At 40.4% G+C, this 24,296-nt stretch overlaps 1 protein-coding gene across 1 annotated transcript; it reads left to right on the top strand.

The window, feature by feature from the left end:
• The first annotated feature begins 1,376 nt into the window (after positions 1-1,376).
• Positions 1,377-14,413, top strand: LOC140068769 (uncharacterized). The gene is made up of 7 exons (XM_072114166.1): positions 1,377-1,740; positions 10,932-11,093; positions 11,727-11,777; positions 11,919-11,954; positions 12,059-12,091; positions 12,609-12,656; positions 12,993-14,413. Exons 2-7 carry the CDS (start codon positions 10,956-10,958, stop codon positions 13,290-13,292), a joined length of 606 nt encoding a protein of 201 aa, XP_071970267.1. The 5' UTR covers positions 1,377-1,740; positions 10,932-10,955; the 3' UTR covers positions 13,293-14,413.
• The last annotated feature ends 9,883 nt before the right edge of the window (positions 14,414-24,296 follow it).

Raw genomic sequence — 24,296 nt, 5'->3', positions numbered from 1 at the left:
CACACTTTAACGTTCGCTAAAACAGAATTTCCATTGATTTTTTTCCGTAAATTTCTTCAAATATCTAATCACAACACTAAAATGGTAATTGATTTTCTGAGCTGTTTTTAACACCACAGGGTGCTCAATTAGGTCTCGGAGCGGAAACTAATGAAAGCAATTTTGTTTTACATGTTCTAGAAAAATAGGAGATTTTAATTACATTGATGGACTGTACTGGATAGTGAGACTTGTTAGAGCCTGCAACTAAAAGAGATTTGTCACATGTAAGAAGAGTGAATACTAATATATATTTTACATGATACAAGTGTTAAACTTAGAAAAAAATCCTTGGTCCGTATTTGATAGATTTGGGCAGATTTACTTACCCGATCCTGTTACGATCCCGCGGTGCATTGTCCAACGTGGATTCGGGTCTGCCGCGTTTCACTAAGCCAGTGCGCCCGAGTTCCTTGTGCCCTGAAGGCCATTTTAGGTTGTGTCCTTAAGGTGTTAAACACTAATGTGCCCCCCCCCCCCGTATATCATATGTACCCCTCAAACCACAACTGGGCCCACTGTGCCCTCAACATGTTTCATATATACCCTTCACACCATAACTGACCACACTGTTCCCCCACAGATATCATATATACCCTTCACACCATAACTGACCACACTGTGCCCCACATATATCATATATAGCCCTCACATAACAACTGACCACACTGTGTCCCACATATATCATATATACACCACAACTGACCACACTGTGCCCCACATATGTCATATATACCCCTCACACCACACCTGACCATACTGTGCCCCCACATATATCATATATGCCCTTCACATCACAACTGACCACACTGTACCCCCACATATATCAAATATACCCCTCACACCCCAGCTGATCACACTGTGCCCCACATATATCATATATACCCCTCACACCACAACTGATCACACTATGCCCCACATATATCATATATACCCCTCACACCACTACTGACCACACTGTACCACCACATATATCATATATACCCCTCACACGATAACTGACCACACTGTGCCCCCTTACATATATCATATATACCCCTCACACCACAAATGACCACACTGTGCCCCCCAAATATCATATATACCCCTCACAAGACTACTGACCACACTTTGCCCCCACATATATCATATATACCCCTCACACCACTACTGACCACATTGTGCCCCCACATATAATTTTGTTACTTCTGTTGACTGTTGTATAAGCAGAAGACATTATGGGTAAAAGCCATTGAATTCAATGTATAACTTATAAAGCAACACTATACAATGACTAGAGGTCATGTGACTGGCAGGTGCCTGGCATGTGATTGGTCACAACCTGCCGCCTGCTCAGCAACTGACCAACTGCCAGTCAGTGGAGAGGAAGCGCTGCATCTCGTCTTCTGCCCGGAGCAACTGGGATCTTTCTCACCTCTGAGCCGCACAGGAGCCTCATCTATTAGTCTTTGTGTTACCTGTTGTACTGTGTGTAATTGTCTGTGTATTACTTGTTGTTTTGTACTGGTGTCTGTGTATTACTTGTTGGTGTGTGTGTGTGTGTGTAATTGTCTGTTTATTTGTGTGTGTGTTTGGGTTAGTGTGTGTGTGTGTATTTGTCTGTGTCTGTGTGTCTGTGCCTGTGTACTTGTGTGTTACTTCTAGTTCTGTATTATTGAGTCTCTTCTTGGTTGCAGGTTGCTCCCCCTTCATCCTCCCCTGGTAAGTGCTAGTCACACATTACATACACTGCACACAGGAAAATATATATATATAGCTTTTATATATGAGCTTTATATAAGACATTACCTTTAGTAAAGGGTCCAGTGTATTTATTGTACAGGTGGTATAGTACATAGCTGTATCTGTTATACAGGTGGTATAGTATATAGCTGTATCTGTTGTACAGGTGGTATAGTATATAGCTGTATCTGTTATACAGGTGGTATAGTATATAGCTGTATCTGTTGTACAGGTGGTATAGTATATAGCTGTATCTGTTATACAGGTGGTATAGTATATAGCTGTATCTGTTGTACAGGTGGTATAGTATATAGCTGTATCTGTTGTACAGGTGGTATAGTATATAGCTGTATCTGTTGTACAGGTGGTATAGTACATAGCTGTATCTGTTGTACAGGTGGTATAGTACATAGCTGTATCTGTTGTACAGGTGGTATAGTATATAGCTGTATCTGTTATACAGGTGGTATAGTATGTAGCTGTATCTGTTATACAGGTGGTATAGTATATAGCTGTATCTGTTGTACAGGTGGTATAGTATATAGCTGTATCTGTTGTACAGGTGGTGTAGTATATAGCTGTATCTGTTGTACAGGTGGTATAGTATATAGCTGTATCTGTTGTACAGGTGGTATAGTATATAGCTGTATCTGTTGTACAGGTGGTATAGTACATAGCTGTATCTGTTGTACAGGTGGTATAGTATATAGCTGTATCTGTTGTACAGGTGGTATAGTACATAGCTGTATCTGTTGTACAGGTGGTATAGTATATAGCTGTATCTGTTGTACAGGTGGTATAGTACATAGCTGTATCTGTTGTACAGGTGGTATAGTATATAGCTGTATCTGTTGTACAGGTGGTATAGTACATAGCTGTATCTGTTGTACAGGTGGTATAGTATATAGCTGTATCTGTTGTACAGGTGGTATAGTATATAGCTGTATCTGTTGTACAGGTGGTATAGTACATAGCTGTATCTGTTGTACAGGTGGTATAGTACATAGCTGTATCTGTTGTACAGGTGGTATAGTACATAGCTGTATCTGTTATAGATCCAAATCCAAGACAGGGAAGCCGCTCTCCGTAGTCAATAAATGTTTTTATTTCACCAGTGGAAGTTACAACGTTTCAGCTAACTCTATGTAGCCATTTTCAAGCATGTGGCTACATAGAGTTAGCTGAAACGTTGAATCTTTCACTGGTGACCTAAAAACCTTTATTTCCTACGGAGAGCTGCTTCCCTGTCTTGGATTTTGGATTAATGGGACCCTGAGTCCCGGATCCTTTGAAGCTTGCACCCACATGGGATCATAATCCAGGTTACCCCAGTGCTGCTCCACAAACTTCTTTGCTTGTTATAGGATTCAAAGTATATACAGTATGTAAATATGTTACAGAGGCACAGTATATACAGAGATGTGACCTGCTATTGTTCCCTAATGGGAATGTGAGTATTCTGACAGACTATATTCACATGGCCGTATGGGGAACATACATACTGCCGACGTATATACGCCATATATACATCCCCTGTAGGTGGCAATGCAACGTACTGCTCCGTAGCCGGGAGAAAGATAGAACCTGTCCCCCCTCCTCCTCTCCCCAGCGCCTTCATCGTGTGAATGCAGCCTTACAGGGTATATGTGGATTATGGGAGTGTTAGCGCCTATATGTATGGACACTTGTCCTACTATTTATATGGCCATATTGTATAAACCTCCTCCTCCATTACCTATGTATAGATATCATGTATTTGTATACCAAATTGTCTCCTGCTTTGGGGTAACATGTAATAGGTCTAACATGAATGTTATTTTTGGAGTCTCACTGTATTCAATGATTTTTATTTACTATAATATTTGTATGAGGCTTTTAAATTGGTATTGAATAAATTGGAATTGTTTAGGACCTAATGACTTCTTTGTTCTTTGGGTTTTGCATAAGATATTACCTTTAGTAAAGGATCCAGTGTATGGATCACAGGGGGCACAGTATAAAGGCAGCACAGTATATAGGCAGCACTCCCAATATAGTGAAACAAGTGAGGAGTTTATTTCACCTAATGTGCAACGTGTTGGCTTCAGTCAGGCTTTTTCAAGTTGACTGAAGCTGAAACGTTGCATATGAGGTGAAATAAACTCCTCACTTTTTTCACTTTATTGGGAGTGCTCTCAATTTTGGACTTTTAAATTCGGTACTTTTGGTAAGGCTTAAGGATAGCACCGTTTTTTTCAATTGATTGTTCTGCGTTTTGTTATCATTGTTTTTATATCTGTTACAGGTGGTATAGTATATAGCTATATCTGTTACAGGTGGTACAGTATATAGCTATATCTGTTACAGGTGGTACAGTATATAGCTATATCTGTTACAGGTGGTATAGTATATTGCTATATCTGTTATAGGATTCAGAGTATATACAGTAGCTATATCTGTTACAGGTGGTATAGTATATAGCTATATCTGTTACAGGTGGTATATTATATTGCTATATCTGTTATAGGATTCAGAGTATATACAGTAGCTATATCTGTTACAGGTGGTTCAGTATAAAGCAATATATTTTACAGGTGGTACAGTATATAACTATATCTGTTACCAAGGGCACAGTATATAACTATATAGACAAGATAAGAACAAACCTACAGAACCTATCTTGTACATAACCCGGGGACTTTCTATATAGTTATATAATGTGCCCTTGGTAACAGATATAGTTATATACTGTACCACCTGTAAAATATATTGCTTTATACTAAACCACCTGTAACAGATATAGCTACTACATATACTCTGACTCCTATAACAGATATAGCAATATAAATGCCCCTTTTAAGAGATACAGGCGGTCCCCTACTTAAGAACATGACCCCTAGTTACAAACGGACCTCTGGATTTTGGTAGTTTACTCTATTTTAGCCTCCGGCTACAATGATCAGCTGTAACAGTTATCACAGGTGTCTGTAACGAAGCTTTATTGTTAATCCAGGTTCTTACTACAACCCAACATTTTTAAAACACAATCCAAATAAATTTTGGCCGGGGCTACTAATTATAAAAAATACAGTTCCGACTTACATACAAATTCAACTTAAGATTAAACCTACAGAACCTAAGTTGAATTTTATGTAAGTCGGAACTGTATATTTTATAATTGTAACCCCAGCCAAAATTTTTGTTGGTCTCTGTGACAATGGTATTTTAAAAATTTTGGGTTGTCGTAAGAACCTGTTTAAAGCTTCATTACAGACACCTTTAATAACTGTTACAACTGAGCATTGTAGCCGGAGGCTAAAATAGAGTAAACTACCAAAATCCAGAGGTCCGTTTGTAACTAGGGGTCGTTTGTCAGTTGGGTGTTCTTAAGTAGGGGACTACCAGTATCTCTTAAAAGGGGCATTTATATTGCTATATCTTTTATAGGAGTTAGAGTATATGTAGTAGCTATATCTGTTAAATGTGGTACAATATATAGCTATGTCTGTTCCAGAGGGCACAGTATATAGCTATATCTGTTACAGGAGATACAGTATATAGCTATAAATCTTAAAGCGGGTATAAAATATACAGTAGCTATATATGTTACAGGGGATACTGTAAATAGCTATATCTGTTACAGAGGGCATAGTATATAGCTATGTCTGTTTCAGAGGGCAGTCTGTTTAGCTATATCTGTTACAGAGGGCATTGTATATAGCTATGTCTGTTACAGGTGGTAGAGTATATAGCTATATCTGTTACAGAGGCCCCAGTATATAACTATATCTGTAACAGGTGGTAGAGTATATAGCTATATTTGTTACAGGGGGTACCATATATAGCTATATCTGTTACAGGAGATATGGTATATAGCTACATCTGTTGCAGCAGACACCGTATATAGCTTTAACTGTTAAAAGTATATAGCTGGTTATGCTAAAATGACTTTGTGTGAAGCATTGCTTATGATAACTTAGTGGGGAAGCGCTGTATACACTATAGTCTGTACATCTGGAAACATTATATTTAATATATTTAATTTAGGGTGGGGACTGCTAAAATTGCTATAATTAATTTTGGGGGCATTGTATATATTTTGATAACGTGGGTGGGGGAAGAGGTTTTTTTTTATTCACTCAGTTGAGTGTATAACCTAGTAACTGCTCTGCTCATAACTATAGATCTATCAGCCTGATGTACATCATCCCAGATATACAATGTAAAATTATTCAAATGTAACTACACTTATTTTATTATTTTTATTGGATATTGTGCAGCCAATGTAACCTGTAGATGAGTTAAACTTGTGAACTTAGGGCCAGTTCACATCTCAGTAATTTTATCAGTTTTTTGCATCAGTTATTTTCTGGTTGAAGGCAATGAACTGGTGCAAATCGGATATATTGATAGAAAAAAGCTGAGATGTGAACTGGCCCTGGTCTGTCATCTAGCTTTTATTAATGAGACTTTTAAAATGATTATGCATAGGAAACCAACTTACCATAATTTAAAGGGAACCTGTCAGGACAGTTTGGGAAACTATGGGTACATCAACATGTTCAGTTTTTCAGATGTGGTTTTTGATGTCCAAACCAGGAGGGGAGTGAATAGAGGAGGAGCTGCACTTCTTAATGATATGTTCTCCCCCATAATCATCCAAACCTTCCTCAAAAGCCGCATCTGAAAAACTGTACATGTGGCTGCACCCTCAGCCACATGTAGGTCATTACAGGTGATTATAGGACATTTACTGATGATATCTGTGTCCTACTAATATTTTCATGAGGAAGGATGTTCCTCAGGACTTCTTTTTGTTGTACCTGTATATGCTATATAGAGTTATAAAAATTATGCTCACTAGCCTGGGGTGCTCCAGCTACGTGACCAGTGCGCCTCGAAGTGCCTAATTTTTAAATATATTTACTCACCACGTCCTACCCTGACTGCTCGTCAACTGATGCACTATGGGGGGAGGGACCGGACGGGACTGCTAGCGCAACGGGGGAGTGAATGAATAAAAATACAAGGCACTCGCTCTGAGACGTAACTGTATGTTGCCATACATAGAGTAATGATAAAAGAAGTACAAAACCAGGCTATAGTAGTGCAGTCCATGTCCACATTATACTTATCCCTGGTGTTCCTGGTGACTGCACGCTGCTTCTGTAAAGCCAGTGAAGTACAATTCATCCTCATTTTACATGTGTCTGAGGTCCGGCGCATCTATACTGAGACTGGGGTACTCTATTAAGTAATTAAAGGGATTTTCACCAGGTTAAGAAGTTATCACCCATCTACAAGATTGGATAACTTAATGATCAGTGCAACCAAACCAATTGCACCTTAGGCCGGCGGCACACGTGGTGTTTTGAACCTGTTTTGGGCCGTTTTTAAGCAGTCCATTAAAAAACACAAGCGCTAAAAAACACATGCTTTTTTTTGAAAACCACGTGCGTTTTTTTAAAACACATCTGTTTTTGACTGGTTTTACCAATTATCCTAATTAAAACGGGTCAAAAACGCATGCACGGGTCAAAAAGGACTGCTTAAAAATCGTGTGTGCTGCCGGCCTTAGTGTTCTGGTTTACACATTGGCACCGTTAATCTCTATTGGAATTGCAGGAGTTATATTGTACATGTAGATACCTCAGCAAAAAAAAAGGACCAAAGACAACCAGGGGGTTAAGTACAATTTTCAGAAAATGCCAAAGACAAGCATAAAATTCCCATATTCGAACAGTTTTAAAACCTAAAAAATATAAGTCTATTTACTGTGCAATAAAATATTTAAACCACAAGTGTCTGATTGGAGTATATAATATATATATATATAGTCACATATAAAAAATGTGTCAAATGGAAGCAACTTCAATCCTGAATAATTTTTTGGGGATACCATATACCGTATATACTCGAGTATAAGCCGACCCGAGTATAAGCCGAGACCCCTAATTTTACCACAAAAAACTGGGAAAACCTATTGACTCGAGTATAAGCCGAGGGTGGGAAATGCATTGGTCACAGACCCCCCAGCATACAGCCCAGCCTGCCCCCAGTAGTATACAGCCCAGCCTGCCCCCAGTAGTATACAGCACAGCCTGCCCCCAGTAGTATACAGCACAGCCTGCCCCTAGTAGTAAACAGCACAGCCTGCCCCCAGTAGTATACAGCACAGCCTGCCCCCAGTAGTATACAGCCCAGCCTGCCCCCAGTAGTATACAGCCCAGCCTGCCCCCAGTAGTATACAGCCCAGCCTGCCCCCAGTAGTATACAGCACAGCCTGCCCCCAGTAGTATACAGCACAGCCTGCCCCCAGTAGTGTACAGCACAGCCTGCCCCTAGTAGTATACAGCACAGCCTGCCCCCAGTAGTATACAGCACAGCCTGCCCCCAGTAGTATACAGCACAGCCTGCCCCCAGTAGTATACAGCACAGCCTGCCCCCAGTAGTATACAGCCCAGCCTGCCCCCAGTAGTATACAGCCCAGCCTGCCCCCAGTAGTATACAGCACAGCCTGCCCCCAGTAGTATACAGCACAGCCTGCCCCCAGTAGTATACAGCCGTGCCCCCAGCAGAATAAAAAAATAAACTTATATACTCACCGTGCGCCCCGATGCGCAGCGCTGCTCCCCCGATGGCATCGCGGCTCCTCTTCTTTCTTCAGCTTGCTGGGTGCCGTCATGTTCTTCTCGCGGGCGGCGCCTAGTATGACGCGCCGCTGTTGACGTCATACTAGGCGCCGCCCGCGAGAAGAGCATGGCGGCGCCCAGCACGCTGAAGGATGAAGAACAGCCGGGAAGCCAGAAGAGGAGCCGCAATGACATCGGGGGAGCAGCGCTGCGCATCGGGGCCACCGGAGGGTGAGTATATAAGTTTATTATTTTTTTTGTCAATTTTAGTCAGTATTGACTCGTGTATAAGCCGAGGGGACGTTTTTCAGCACATTTTTTGTGCTGAAAAACTCGGCTTATACACGAGTATATACGGTACTAAATTTACTAGGGAACATGTTCTTGAATTTACATTATTTATAGTGTTTCTAGCTGTGTTGTATTTTTCGCTACACGTATGTTATAATGTTGTGTTTCACACTCTCTTATTCATAGCTCAGCTTCCGTATTATACTTCAACAGTTACAATGTTGCTTCTCAAGGCTAAATTCACATTGTTTCAGACCGTTTCTTACCACTGTTAAAAAAGTCAAGAATGGAGGTTTAATGGAGGATTAAGGTATCAGTTATAAATCCCATGGACATTAATGTAAATTCCATGTTATCGTTATGGTCAGTTAGGCAGGTATTCGTTTAATTGGAGGAAAGGTACTGCAGCCTCTGTCATTTTTTCTGTGAAAAAAACACATATATAACAGATACCTGCCTAAATGGAACATAATGGGTGACATCAAATTTACATTGATGTCAATGGGATTTTTAATTGATACGTTAAACCTCCATTCTTTACTTTTTAAATGGAATGAGAGAAAGGTAGTGTGACATGAGCCTAACCCGTTCCCGATGTGCAGTAACCTGCAGTACTATTACATCATGCCTCTGGCATGGCACCAGAAGTAGTGGGTGTCAGCTGTATATTACAGTTGACACCCTGCTGTAACACAAGCGATTGGAGATTCCTTGCACGCCGCAATAAAGCAGACTGCAAAGTGTAAGCTGCTCAATGTTCCTGGACATCGGGCCCTGCCTCGAGGCTGGACCCAGATGTGACCTACTAAGCATGCATCAGATATATTGTCATGCACTATGCTGCTCTCAAATATACAAAATGTTTAAAGCAGAATAAGGAAAATATATAAATGTATAATAAATATCGTCAAAATTCACCTTATACAAATCTGTGAGCTGCACTTGCAATTAAAACGAGGGTGAGCAGTAGTATAAGCCAACCAAAATAGATTAAAGGTATCCAAAATTCCACACTCTAATAGCCCCAGACATGTTTCAACAGTCAAACTGGCTTCTTCAGTGCTAATTTGGGCTAACAGTATTAATAATATTATCAATTTGGGGTATCAGAAACTAGCAGTTAAAACTGCATCGTAATTAGTTTTGGGGTGGTTTTAGGTGTGGTTACTTATTTTAACAAGTGAAAGACATCAAATGAACAGGTGAATGACATTTGTTGAACAACTTTCTCCTTCAAAATCACATTCACCCGTTCAGTTCATGTCTTTTACCTGTTAAATTAACAAAACTGCACCTAAAACCACCTCAAAACTAATTGCGTTGCAGTTTTAACTGCAACGTTTGACCGCATCCTATGGGTCCGCAGAATAAAACGGAAGAAACATCTGTTTTTTTCACTGATGAGGCGGAAAAATCAGGTGTAATCATTTCAAAGCAACGTTACACCTTCAGAAACAAAACTCAACGTATGTGCAACTGCAGCTGAGCACCAACGCCAATGTGTAGAAAAATTGAGTTGTGCGAGGAAACCTCTGAATAAGCAACATTGTAAAGTAGAACACTGAACCTGCATAAATAGCTATCAATAAGAGACTGTGAGACACAACACCACCAGGATACATGCTGCAAAAAATACAACAAAGTTGTAAATAATTCAAATCTAAGACCATGGTCCCTAGTAAACGTAGGATATGTAGTGTATTCTAGTATTAAACCCAATAACGCAATTTAGAAATTAGGTTGCCTCCATTTCACAAAAAATACTATTCCTATACATGGGATGAATATTTTATATGACTTTATATAGTAGACTCCATTCTGACACTTGTGGTTTAAATACTTTATTGCACAGTGAATACACTAATATTTTTTAGGGATTACATAAATTAAAGCTAAGTTTTAACATTATCTGGAGATGGGTATTTTTTGCTTGCCTTTGGCAATTTCTAAAATATATTATATATGTAGGAACCACCAAAAATATAATGCTATATAGATTTAAGGATATCTACCACCAGTATGAAGGATTGTAAACTAAGCACACTGACAGAAGAAAATGTTTAAACATTATGCAAATGAGCCTGAGGGTCTCCACGCTCCATTAACACCTATTGGTATACCATTTGCATAAAGGTTTATGGTCAGCTGCGTACCTATAGGTTAAGCTGGTGGAACAGCTACAGATTGTAATATCAATAGATAAATGTATGTGATCCCATTCAGAGCTCATATCACTCATATATCTTTTTATACGTTACCTTTGTACAGGATCCAGCCGTCCAGAAAGAAGATATGGACCTGGAAGAGGACGACAGCGTCTATGACATAACATCACTGTTGTCCAGCCTCCTGGAAGATGACATCGAGGACCTGCCAGAGGACAACAGTGTCTACGATACATCATCACTGTTGTCCTCCTCCATGGATGATGTCAGTATTGGGGTCTTTATTTTACTATATCTATATTAGTGATTATAGTGACTTTGATCCCAGATCCTGGGGTACAGGCCCCACAATGCACACTGCTAATTGTCATAGATAATTTTATTGCAACTAATCAATTTGTTGCTTAATTTTGTAAAATTCTTCCAAAGGATATTGCCCCCAGAGGATTATATGTGAAATAACTCCTACTAGTCAAGGGAGCGGTAACCTTTTATTTCTTGGTAGCACATAAAGACACCGGAGAGAATAAAAGGTTACTACCTTCTTGCCTAGTAGGAACATAGTTCACATATAAACCTCTGGTGGTGATATCTATGTAGCAGGTGGACAGATAGCGCCTGTAGAGTATATGATGGAAGCAACACTGAAAATGTAGAGGAAAATATGCATCCCTGGTCCTTTTGTGCAGCAGTTCTTTATTGTTTTGTGTTTTTGAAGCTTGAAGATTTGATTTATTTAAAGGGCTGAGATGTCAGGTGTTCAGAGCCTCACCCGCTACAGCAGCAGTTGCAGGCTTATGATGCTGCATCACTGCTGAGCTGGCATCAGATTACCTCTACTTCTGCCTATTGTTGTTATTAAAACTAATAAAACTAAACATAACTAGTTCTTTTGTAGCCTATTCCTCAAGACGTCATAGATGACATTGTGAAGATGACTGAAGAATATGTAAGTGATAATATCAAAGTAAAATATCCCTGTATTATACATGTTCTTTAATAAAGGACTTTACAATGACGAATCTGAGAACCACATTCACATGATAAAGAAAGGGACTAATACTATGAAACTTGTATTTCTTATTTACAGGCAAGACCCATCGGACTCCAGATCACCGAGACCTATGTAAGTGATACCAGCCCATCATACTACAGGACCTCACACCCGAAGATGTGACAGGATTGTACTATTGTATGTAATATGCTGTTTTATCTCTTTCCTTCTCTAAGGACACCCATCAGGAAGAAGACTCTGAGAATGGGGTAAGAGACTTAGTGTACACAGACCTCACATACACATCTCAGTCTATAATTCTACATAACGGTGGAGATTTATAAGGGATTGTACACCAGCATACAAGTCCTGAAATAATCATAATTACTATAAAACTACAAGGCATTGCAATTACTTCCCCCTTTATACTAGCTCCACAGCAAGTGGGCATGACGGGGTGTGGAGGGAGCACGGCCAGTGAAGGAATGAAGGGACAGCAGCGCCCCGCGCCCGCACAATGGCTATTGCCAGCGAACTTTCGTAAACCCTGCGCCCGGGACCTACTGATGTATCCGGAGGGGAGGGAGTTTATCATGCTTTAGCACAAGAGCGCTGTGTTTGATAAATGCCCCCCACACTTCTTATTCTGTGATAAACAGCAGCACATGAGCTCATGGCTACAGAGAACCTCTATAGTACAGGATTTACTCACTATTTCTCTATACACGCACTAGTGATAATAATACTAAATGACACAAAAACTAACCATCACCTGATCTATTTCAGCCGATCTACATGAACGTGGAGGAAGGACTGAGCATCCTGGAGTACGATGTAAGTGATGTCACCAGATAATATGTTTTTTTATTGAGGTATAAAAGAGAAAATTAGAACAGTTTTAGTAAAAGACAATATTAAGTATTGTACAGTTACGTAGAGAGCCCCCTCAGATAACTTACCTGGATAAAGAAGCTGTGTAATAGTCTCCCTGTACAACACAGCATTAGAAATGATTGGGAATAGCCAATATGTCCATGGCTTAATCCTGTAATGTACCAAACCTGAGTAGTCCAAAACACAAACCTCTTCTCACTGTCCACCATCTAGGATCTGCATACATGGGGGTCTGCACCTCATTCAGTCTTTCATGTGACTTCATTTCTTTCACAGGAGTCATCGTCGGACACATCCTGGTGGACAGAAGATGAGAGTTCATCAGACGCAGCAGAAGAACCTGTAGAAGAATCTGCAGACGTGCCTGCCGAAGAGACAGCAGAAGAGCCTGCAGAGAAGACTGCAGAGGTGCCTGCCGAAGAGACAGCAGAAGAGCCTGCAGAAGAGACTGCAGAGGTGCCTGCTGGAGACATGGAGGAGACATCTTGCTTCGCCTGGTCCTGCATTCCTGCAAGACGAATCTTCAGGAGATTAAGGGCCAGGGCTGCCTCCTTCATTGGTAGAGTGTTTAGGTAAGTAAGGTAAGTAAAGATAAGTGTAGGTAAGTATAGGCCATAAATAGTACTTAAAATATATAAACAAATTAAAAAACTATAAGGATATTTTTTGTTTTAGAATATTTTTAGGTCAATTTATTAGGTGATTTTTTCTTGGCTGAAAAAATATTCACAATTCATGACTCCTCCAGTATGGGATTTCATCACCTAAATTAGGCCTTACCTGCACTGGACTAGTGAGACTACAGTATAGAAATGTAGAGAATTTGCATTTTTATTAAAGTATTTTTTCAGCCCTGAAAACTGCTTTAATATTAGTGTAAAACCAAAAAAAGAATCAAGAGTATTCAGGTCCAATAAAATATATGTCCAATTTTTAATATGTGTTATTCATATCTATTTTTATGTCTTTTTTTCTTCATAAAGTATTGATTTAATTGGACCTGAATACTCTTGATTCTTTTTTGGTTTTATATTTCTATGCAAAGAGTTGGTCATACAGATTTATAGAAGGGACACCTATCTATTTATAACATGTGCCTGTAATAATTGGTTGAGTAATTTAATATTAGTATATCGTATATTTATTATTATTTTAATTAAAAATAATAATAGTAATAGATAATAATAGGTTTAATGAAGCAATAAATTATAAAATACTGAAAATACAGATTTAGCACTGCTTAACAGCACCTGAACTGTTAACTTAATGCACATAATGGGTGGTTCCCTGTATTACCTAACACTAGTTATCACATCTGGTTAACTAGTTAGGCCAGTCATGTTAACCAGTGCTACCTCTTTATTCTATAGAAATCTTGTAAGTTGGAGCTAGGTATAAGATAATGATAGACATAGATTGTAGAGTAAAAGTTATTAAAGGGGTTTTCCATGATAAAGAGTAAATAAGGACCAGCTAAATACTAATAAGGTCCTTCTCCATTGTCAGTGATCAGTGACAGTGATAAGTGTATGGAATCTCAGGTGCAGGTTCTGGTTCTGGCCACTACATAGAGAACACAGCTGGACCTCAGTCTCTATTCTGTATTTGCAAGAATTAGCTAAGACTAGAATAGATCCTAAATTTCATTATTATGAAATTATTAAATGAGAGACTTTAGGAATCATATGACTGTCTTGGTAATATATATATATATATATATATATATATATATATGATATAAATACAAAGAATTCAGCAGCACTTCATGTAGCCAATAAAAAACTAGCGGATTTATTCCAAACACATCACGACATGTAGAAGCTGAAACGTTGTGATGTGTTTGGAATGAATCCACTTGTTTTTTCATTAGGTACATAGATCGCTGCAAAATTCTATGTATCTATTTACCTGGAGGATCGCCGTACTCTGTTGGCTTGCACCCAGGATTAAGTATATCAAGGTATCTTTGCAGTGCTGGTCTACACGTTTTTGTCTATTAGATAAGTATATAGAGATAAGTAAAGATATAGATGTATAGATAATATAAAGATGATTTCAAGGATAAAACAAACCTATTCCCAGATACAAATACCTGTCCATCATATGCAGACCCTCTATCATTCTATCTGAACCCTATCCTTCACATACTGACCCCACACTATACACATTACACTCCAACCCTTATATCCTCACCCTATAGCACAGTCACTGTACCCTAAACCCTCATACACTGATTTTATACCTCATTTTATCACAATTCTCAAATCCAGATCTGATGTTTGCACATTCAGTGTATATCCCAAAAAATCTCCAAGCTTATCCGTTGAACATGTCCATAGACTTAGGCCCGTTCCCCACTTGCGAGTGTGATGCGATGAACTCGCATCACACTCGCAACGCAAGCTGCCGGGAACGCACGGCCTGAACGCTGCACACCGGGAGTGAACTGACATGCTGAGTTCACTCCCGCGGTGCAGTGTTCAGGCCGTGCGTTCCCGGCAGCTTGCGTTGCGAGTGTGATGCGAGTTCATCGCATCACACTCGCAAGTGGGGAACGGGCCTTACACTGATAGACAGAGGAATCCTTCTTGCCTCTGTCTGCTAAACATACATATGTCCAGCAGGAAATACAGGATGAAAATGGGCAGCAGACTGAACTATAGCATCTTTCTTCCTGCTGGAAAGGGCAGCACATGCTCATTGGAGGCCACTGGATGCTATAGGGGACAGGTGTCACTGAATAGCATCCAACCCGGACCTCCACTGAGCGAACACTGTGGGTGTTTCCATGTTGATGTAACAGTCCAAAAATGGACAGTTACATGAGCCTGGAGACTTCCTAAACATCATCAGAAGTAAATCCCAGGCTGCTGCTGATATTCACTCCTCATGTTTATAGGGGGAAGAGCTGAACCAGAGAATGTATCCCAGTGTATGAGCCTACAGTGGGATACATTATTGCTGTCTGTTATACACTGGGAAACCCCCTGATGTATCCTTCCAACAGACTGCGAAAAACGAGATCTGAATGCAGCCTTAGTATCGATCTTTATGTAAATGTTATATCATCAACTTTTTCCTGGAAAACATTTTTACCAATATATTGATAGTAATATTATGAATTATAGCATAAATCAGTATATACACGATATAAGATAGATAAGAGTAAAATGGAATCATATCTATAGTACATAGAAAAATAGTAAGGGAATCAAAAAAACTAAAAAGGTTTAAGCATAAGTATAATTGAAAAATATATAGTATATACAGTATAGAATATGAATGTCAGATAAGCTTAATATAGGATAAGAATCATATAAAAGTAAGAAACTAGAGAAAAATGTTATATATATATGTATAAAAGACTAAGATATTAATAAGAATAACATGAGGAAGATAATATTTTAGTCCTAAAACTATATAGAAAGAATTGAAAAAATATAAGGATATTTATTGTATTAGATTATTTTTAGGTCAATATAATAGAAGGACTTTTTTCTTGGTTCAAAAAATATTCACAATTTGTGACTACTCCAGTATGGGATTTCATTGCCTACATTTGGCCGTACCTGCACTGGACTAGTGATAGATACTGAAATGAGAAATATTTTTGAGCCCTGAAAACCCCTTAAATATTAGTATATTTAATAATAATATTAGTAGGAATCATATCATATAATACATATAGTACATAGGAAATGTATAAGCGTAGATAAGCTTAGTATAGGATAAGGATCATATATAGAGATAAAAATAGGTATTAACCATGAAATATCATAAAATGATAGAAATAACAAAGTAGAGAAATATATTTTATATAACAAATAGAATACTATATGAATAAGAATAACATAAATACGGTAATAGGTTTAGTTATTTCTGATTGATAGAAGACAATAAGTAAGATATAATATAAGTGTGACAGGGTCCCATCCAGGGCTATCACTGCAGTGAACCAGGGAGTAGCCGATCGCCAGTTCATGGGGTCAGGAAGGAATTTTTTACCTCTGAATGGGGGTTATTTTCGCCTTCCTTTGGTTCACACTTTGATGCAGTAAATCCTTTATATTACTTTGGATGGTTCAAATTCAAACATAAAAATTGATTTTAATAAAATGTATTGAATCTATGCAATGTGTCTGTGTCTCTATTACTGTGTGGTGTCACTTATTATAGTCTCTGGTGATGTGTTACCTATTATTGCAGTCTGTTACTTGTGCCAGGCCACATATCCACATCTACAATAACATATCTACAGCCTGGGGAGAATAGTGTATGGGCCAAAGGAAGGGCCATAACTACAGTCCTGGGCAGAGACATGGCCGGGGGTTCAGTACAGGGGTCACGCATATTCATGTGGACCCCATAAGCCAGTTATACCAATATTACCTACATATGGTATCTACTCTAGCGCTTTCTGGTGCTTTCTTTAATGGACTTTACCATCTCCCCATTCATCCACAACTGAAACCAGAGTTGTGTACAGCACTTTACAAGATACTTCCCAGTGATATTTCATTTTAGAGAAATCTCTGGTATTATTTATGCAGATTAGCCTCCATGTGCACCAAGGTTAGATCCACGTCTGCTGGTTCACAGGTTGTTCTACACCTTCTTTCTGATTGGGATCAATCATTGTGTGCAGTGGCGGTAGTGTTTGGTGCTGGGGATGGTGTAAAGAAGAATAAAGGACTCCAAGCAGATATGACCTTGGCATTGGTGCACTCATAGGCTGAAATGCGTAATTTTCTGTAAAATTATAGATCATTGGGAAACAGGAAATGTAAACTGCCTACAAATTGGGGCACAGTTACTAAGGGCTGTGCGCCAGTTTTTTACTAAGGACTTTGCACGTTCTGTTCTATCTAGTGCAAACTGCTTGCACCAGAGAAGTGTCTGAGACACAATTGTGGCAGACATGACACTTTGTGGCGCATAATGCAGTAGTCTTCATGCAACACAAATTTCTGCATTGAAGCGGGCGTTCCGGTTCACAGTCAGACCGTGCGTCAGACAGTCAGACAGTCAGACCGTGCGTCAGATATAACATGCAAAGTCTGACAAAATTGGCCGATGTTAAAGGTGCACCAATTGGTGAACTCTGTCGAAGAACTACTGAAGGCGCCAGATTCATGAAGAACGTGCGCCAGAAATCCGGAATCTGCCGTCCCCTGCACTACACAGGTAAGTGCACATAGTACAGACTGCACTGTTCTTAGTAAATGTGCCCCATTTTATGACACATGGGGGCATTGTGCTCCTGGCTTTTTTTCTTCTTCTTTTTTCTGGTCAGATGTGTTTTAGGAGTTTATCATTTTTTAATACATTGGGGCACATTTACTTACCCGGTCCTGTCGTGATCCAGTGGCGCTTTCTCCAACGAGGATTTGGGTCTTCCGGCGATTCACTAAGGTCGTGCGCCCGATGTCCACCAGGTCTCGCTGCTCTGCCGAGGTCCGCCGGAGTTCACCAACCTATTCCTGATGCATGTGAGTGATTGATTTTGCGACACAATTCGGTTTATAAATTCTGCGGTTTTTCCAAATCCATCGGGTTTTCCGACGGCCACACCCCCTGATTTCTATAGCGTGAAAGCCGGCGTGTTTGCGCCGAAATCCTATCGCATGCGCCAAAATCCGGCACAAAAAAAGAAGTCAAGTCAAAACAAAGGTACATTTACCCCACTAGTCAGATAAAAACAAATATTTTTCGCTTCCGAGGATGTCATCTTCACAACTGGATTCTCTAGACCTGAGATGAAGGGGCAGAGTATGAGGAGAAGATGAGGGCACTATGTGGAAGAGGAAGTTAAAGCAAGGGGGAGGGATGAATAAAAAGGGAACCCCTGAGGAAGCCATTCTTGGTACATGTGGGGTGTTTTGTCAACTCCCCCCCCTTCTTCGTAGGTCTGTATCCAGGTGGTATTTATACATGTAATTGTTTAGGGAGTGTGTATTTGGCTAGCCTATCTGCCGATTACCGTATATACTCGTGTATAAGCCGAGTTTTTCAGCACAAAAAATGCACTGAAAAACCTCACCTCGGCTTATACACGAGTCAAGTAAAAATGAAAAAAAACTTCGTACTCACCCTCCGGTGTCCGGATCGATGGCGCGGGTCCCGATCTTCAGCGCGTGGGTCCCGATCTTCAGCGCGCGGTACCAGGTGGCGGCGGCTCCTCTTCTTTCTTCTATGGCCGGCAGATCGCATCCATGCGATCTGCTGGCGGGCGCACAATAAGATGCAGCGGTGTCGCGGCTGATGACGTCATCAGCCGCGACACCGCGGTATCATAGTGCGTGCCCGCTGGCAGATCGCATGGACGCGATCTGCCGGCTACAGAAGAAAGAAGAGGAGCCGCCGCAACCTGGTACCGCGCGCTGAAGATCAGGACCCGCGCCATCGATCCGGACACTGGAGGGTGAGTACTACATTTTTTATTTTTTTATACGCTTGGCAGGGGGCAGGCTGCATACATTATGGGGGCAGGCTGCATACATTATGGGGGCAGGCTGCATACATTATGGGGGCAGGCTGCATACATTATGGGGGCAGGCTGCATACCACATGGGGGCAGGCTGCATACCACATGGGGGCAGGCTGTATACCACATGGGGGCAGGCTGTATACCACATGGGGACTGGCTGTATACCACATGGGGACTGGCTGTATACTACATGGGGGCTGGCTAGCTGTATACTACACCCTCGGCTTATACTCGAGTCAATAGGTTTTCCCAGTTTTTGGAGGTAAAATGAGGGGTCTCGGCTTATACTCGGGTCGGCTTATACTCGAGTATATACGGTACTTTGATACATACACTTTTTCTGGCTGTTCATGTTCATTATCTTTTACATGATTTGTGGTATATTTTGTGGGCTTTTTCATACACATTTACCCACGTACCCATGCTTATTGTTTCTAACTGCCAGGCACATTTATTGGACTTATTGATTGTGGGGGGCTCCATGACATTTGCAGAGGTACCAACACTATCACAACTTGAGACCCTGCTAGTGATCTTTTGGTGTTTGTCACTTATTTAACTATTATTATCTTTGGTTGCTGCAGTGCGTATATATCTGAATAAAATACAAATTTTTACTCTTCCTATACGCATATATGACACATTTCTTTGTTATGCATTTCTAGATTAATAAAAGAGGGCATGATCTGTGAGGGGCCAACAGATAAGAGGGTATTATGAGTCGGTGGGAGGGGGGAGACTAAAGAAATATTATAGGTATTATAATGTGCAGTAAAATATTAAGAGGGATATTATAATTGTGGGTGTGGCAGTAGGAGGGTATTGTGTGCCATTTGTAGATTCAGTATGAATCTGATGATTTTCTGCCAAAAAATCCAAATATTTTATATACATTAAAAACGGAAGTTTAGCGTTTGCACCATATATTTTAGACTTCTGTTATTATCTTTTTATACATGTGTTTTTGAGTACCTGTATACCATTTTCTTTAACCAATTAAAGCACTTGTTTAGACCAAATATTATTCAAACCTAAATCAAGTCTTATGAAAAATTTGCTAATTGGACTGAATTTAGCTGCAATACCAGACATAGCCAATAAACAAGAATGGCGCTGTTTTTATAACAAAACAACTGTCCCTTTATTTCAGTTTTAAGCAATATCTTAACAATACATTAAATAAGCGGGTAGCTTTCCATCTCTCTTTAGCCTTCTTATTTAACCCTTTGGCCCAAACAAACGTCATTACACTGGAAAGTACATTTTAAAAAAAAACTATCCACCAGGAACATAATTGAAATAAGTTCCCTGGATGGTTTCCATGTCATAGAGTTACATTTAATGCTGGTAAAAGAGTTTTACTTTTGACCTGAGCAATTTCCTAGGCGTTGGAATGAAATATGGTTGACATTGAGGTTACTGACAAAGAGTTCAAGGTCATCACACGTCTGTAGAATGGAAGTCTTAGCATCTGTTTGCTTTTCACCACCACCTACAGAAGATCAGGTCCGGCATTTTAATTACTGAGGCCCCTGATAATATATTCTTCTCTTTGATCCCGGGTGAAGAGATTCTTACAGATCAGCGCTCCTCTAGTACATCGCTCTTTGTCATTTAATCATATTGACCTTTGTATTCTGCCTATGCTCTGTACAGACAAACTGCAGACTTGCATATATTATATTGTCACCAGGATAATACAGCAATACAGATGGAGCAGAGCTGAATTTGTCATCTGCCTGCCATAATCACTGACCATAGTGCAGCAGGTGCTAATGTATTAAAAAGAAGATATAAAGATCAACTAAAAATGTTAAGCTAAGCATTTTTTTTGGAACATTTTATTTTTTAGCTTTTTTTGCTTCTTGGGCGAGAAGTACTCTTTCCATCTCAAGGATATTTTCCAAATTCAAGAAACCTCTTTATAATGAAAGGTACACTTCCCTATAACAGAAAGTTGATAATGGATATAAGGAATTTGCAGCAAATTTAGTGATGTTATCTTAAAGGAAATTTACCATCACAATCCATCATGATAAACCAGGGACACTTACTCATAGATCCAGACACCATGACTACTAATGAGACAGAAGTAACAACCCCCAGACAGGGGTGCACCAGCCACTGGTTTGTGCTGTGAATCGTATTAAAGGGGTTATCCAGGTATACAAATTTACTTATGGCCGGGTTGGGGTGCGCTATTTAAAAATAATAAAGGTGTACTTACCTCTTCCGGCGCCTCTGATGTCCCGCGCCATTGTCCGCTCATCTCATCCGTCCCTATCTCTCAGCGTTGTAAGCGCCGTCCAAAAGCTCCCTGTGCGCCCCTGTATACAAACCGTCTCACAGATGAGACGGACCGCGGCGCGGGACATCAGAGGCGGCGTAGGACGTAAGTACACGTTTGTTATTTTTAAATAGCCTGCCCCATCCCGGCCATAAGTAAATTTGTATACTTGGATAACCACTTTACGCACACTGATAATCTCTGTGAACTCTGAAGTGACGTCATTCAGGTCCTATCGTCCCAGGAGAATATTACTACCAGGAGGCTACAGGACCTGTGATGATGTCATGATCACATGACTTGCAAGTTTAGGCAGTGTACACTGGACAAGGCTAAATACAGTGAGGGGAGGGGAAACCTGAAACCTGAATGAGAAGGAGGGGAGGGTAATTGAGTGAGGACTGGTGACATGAGGGGGATAACTGAGTGAGGATGGAGTAGAACATGGGGTAACTGATTGAGAAGGGGAGAACATGAGGGGGTAACGGAGTCAGGAGGGGGAGAACTTGAGGGGAGGTAACTGAGTGAGGAGGGTGGAGAACATGAGGGGGTTAATTGAGTGAGAAGGGGAGGACATGAGCAGTGTAACTGAGTGAAAAAGAAGAGTGAGGAGGGGGAGTACATGAGGGGAGGTAACTGAGTGAGAAGGGGGAGAAGATGAGGGGGGTAACTGAGTGAGGAAGGGAAGAACATGAAGGGGGTACCTGAGTGAGGAGCGGGGAGAACATGAGGGGAGGTAACTGAGTGAGAAGGGGGAGAAGATGAGGGGTGTAACTGAGTGAGGAGGGGAAGAACATGAGGGAGGTACCTGAGTGAGGAGCGGGGAGAACATGAGAGGAGGTAACTGAGAAGGGGGAGAAGATGAGGGGGCTAACGGAGTGAGGAGGGGAAGAACATGAGGGCGGTACCTGAGTGAGGAGCGGGGAGAACATGAGGGGAGGTAACTGAGTGAGAAGGGGGAGAACATGAGGGGGTAACTGAGTGAAAAGGGGGAAAACATGAGGGGGTAACTGAGTGAGAAGGGAGAGAACATGATGAGAGTAACTGAACGAAGAGGGCGTTTTTTGTGATTTCTGCTGCATTTGGAATTTTTCCAGCTTCCTCATACATTCCTTTAAATATTAATTGGTGCCAGTAGAGAGAATGAACTGTCCATTGGATAGGAAATAACTTGCTAATCAGTGGGGATCCCAGAAGTGGGACTCCTGCCATTCACAGGAACTGGGATCCGTTGTCCCTCAATGAATGGAGGTTGTATAAGTGTGCTGACTCTCCATTCATTGTCTGATGGAGAAAACAGAGTACAGCAACTGCTAACACTGCCAGAAAAAGATCAGAAGAGCAGCAGGGAGCATGTGGAACCAACTTCTCTGTCAATTTGTGATACACCAGACCCCATTTCCATGATCCGTGGATACCCCAATTGATTTTTAGTACATAGCATAGTATCTAACTATTTGACCAAGCATCTTGATGGGGGAGCATCTTTCTATAATTCACCTCAGGCAGAAGAGAGGCTAGATTCATTCCTGCCCCCTCTGAGCTGTAGCTTCAAAGGCTGTTACAATGTGAAGGAGCACTTCTTCCCTGCCCCTCTGTCCTTAAACTACCTCTGCTGTAAGATTACATCAAGCAGAGGGAGGGGGTAGTTCTGAGAGATTAGAGGGTGGGAAAGTGTAATGTCCTGTAAAGCCATCAACATATAACAATCAAGCTCCTTTTACCATAGTGTGTACACTGGTCTATTTCACAGGCTCCCATTAACCGTGATCAGCAATCCATTCAAATAATACTAAGACCAACTGTGCAATCCAAACACTTTCTTTATATTAATCTTGGATGACAACGGACATAAATGGCATATATATACATCACCAATTCCCGGCTCAATATGCTTAAGTCCACGTTTAAAAGTCCACACTATGGAATCCTGGCCGGGGCGTCATCCAAGATTAATTTAAAGAAAGTGTTTGGATTGCACAGTTGGTCTTAGTATTATTTGAATGGATATCCTGTAAAGCTGCAGCACAGAGGGGCTCTCGTAACACCCCAGAGCCATTAAGTCTCATTAGTATAATTTTAAAAGTTGATTTTAGAAGGAAGGAAGTCATGGATAACAAATATAGGAAAATTTACCACAGTCACAGTGCCTGGATCTATGCGTAAGGGTCCCTGGTTTATCCATGCTTGATTTAAATGGTAGATTTCTTTTATTTCAACTTGATGATGATGGCTACTGGGAAAATGTTTTAGGTATGGGCATGACAAAAATTAAAAATTAACTCATTTAGATTTAAAAACAGATGTTTCCCAAAAATATAAAGTATCCTATTGAATATAAGAACATCGTGACATACAGGGTAGCAGGTTACAATGTGACAGTCACAGCCGCTGCTTCTGTATACGGCCTTTATTTTTCGATTGCTTTGTTGTAGATGATCAAAACTTATTATGTCCTTTTGACGTGACCGAATAATTAATAAAAGATTAGATGTAATGAACGGCAACAAAGGAAAGCTACCACAACAAAGCTAGAAGAGAGGAGTGATTTTAGTCTGACTTGTGGAAAGCAAAGGGATTCATCTGGGATTAAGAGGAGAGATCTGCCTCCAGCAGTAGTGAGTAACCTGTCGCTGAGCTACGCTGCAATGCATTCATCTGGAGAACTATTCCTTATTATAATTCTTAGCAATATTATCACTTTATCTGTATTTGGATAATGTTACGCAGTCCAATGCACAACCATGGTGGGACTGGAGAGCTGGAGCTGTTCTGCCCGGATACATTTAGATAAAAGTTTAGGCGA

Source organism: Engystomops pustulosus, chromosome 7 (genome assembly GCF_040894005.1).
Source record: "Engystomops pustulosus chromosome 7, aEngPut4.maternal, whole genome shotgun sequence".
In the NCBI taxonomy this organism is placed as follows: Eukaryota; Metazoa; Chordata; class Amphibia; order Anura; family Leptodactylidae; genus Engystomops; species Engystomops pustulosus.
The sequence above is the reverse complement of the archived record's forward strand: the minus strand, read 5'-3'. Positions and strand labels throughout refer to the sequence as shown.

Bases quoted from the DNA above. Each gene is read 5' to 3' on its own strand.
- LOC140068769 (XM_072114166.1), top strand. From the start codon at position 10,956: ATGGACCTGGAAGAGGACGACAGCGTCTATGACATAACATCACTGTTG. The intron at 11,094-11,726 runs GTCAGTATTGGG...GTTCTTTTGTAG, and splicing joins TGTCCTCCTCCATGGATGAT to CCTATTCCTCAAGACGTCAT. The intron at 12,657-12,992 runs GTAAGTGATGTC...TTTCTTTCACAG, and splicing joins TGAGCATCCTGGAGTACGAT to GAGTCATCGTCGGACACATC.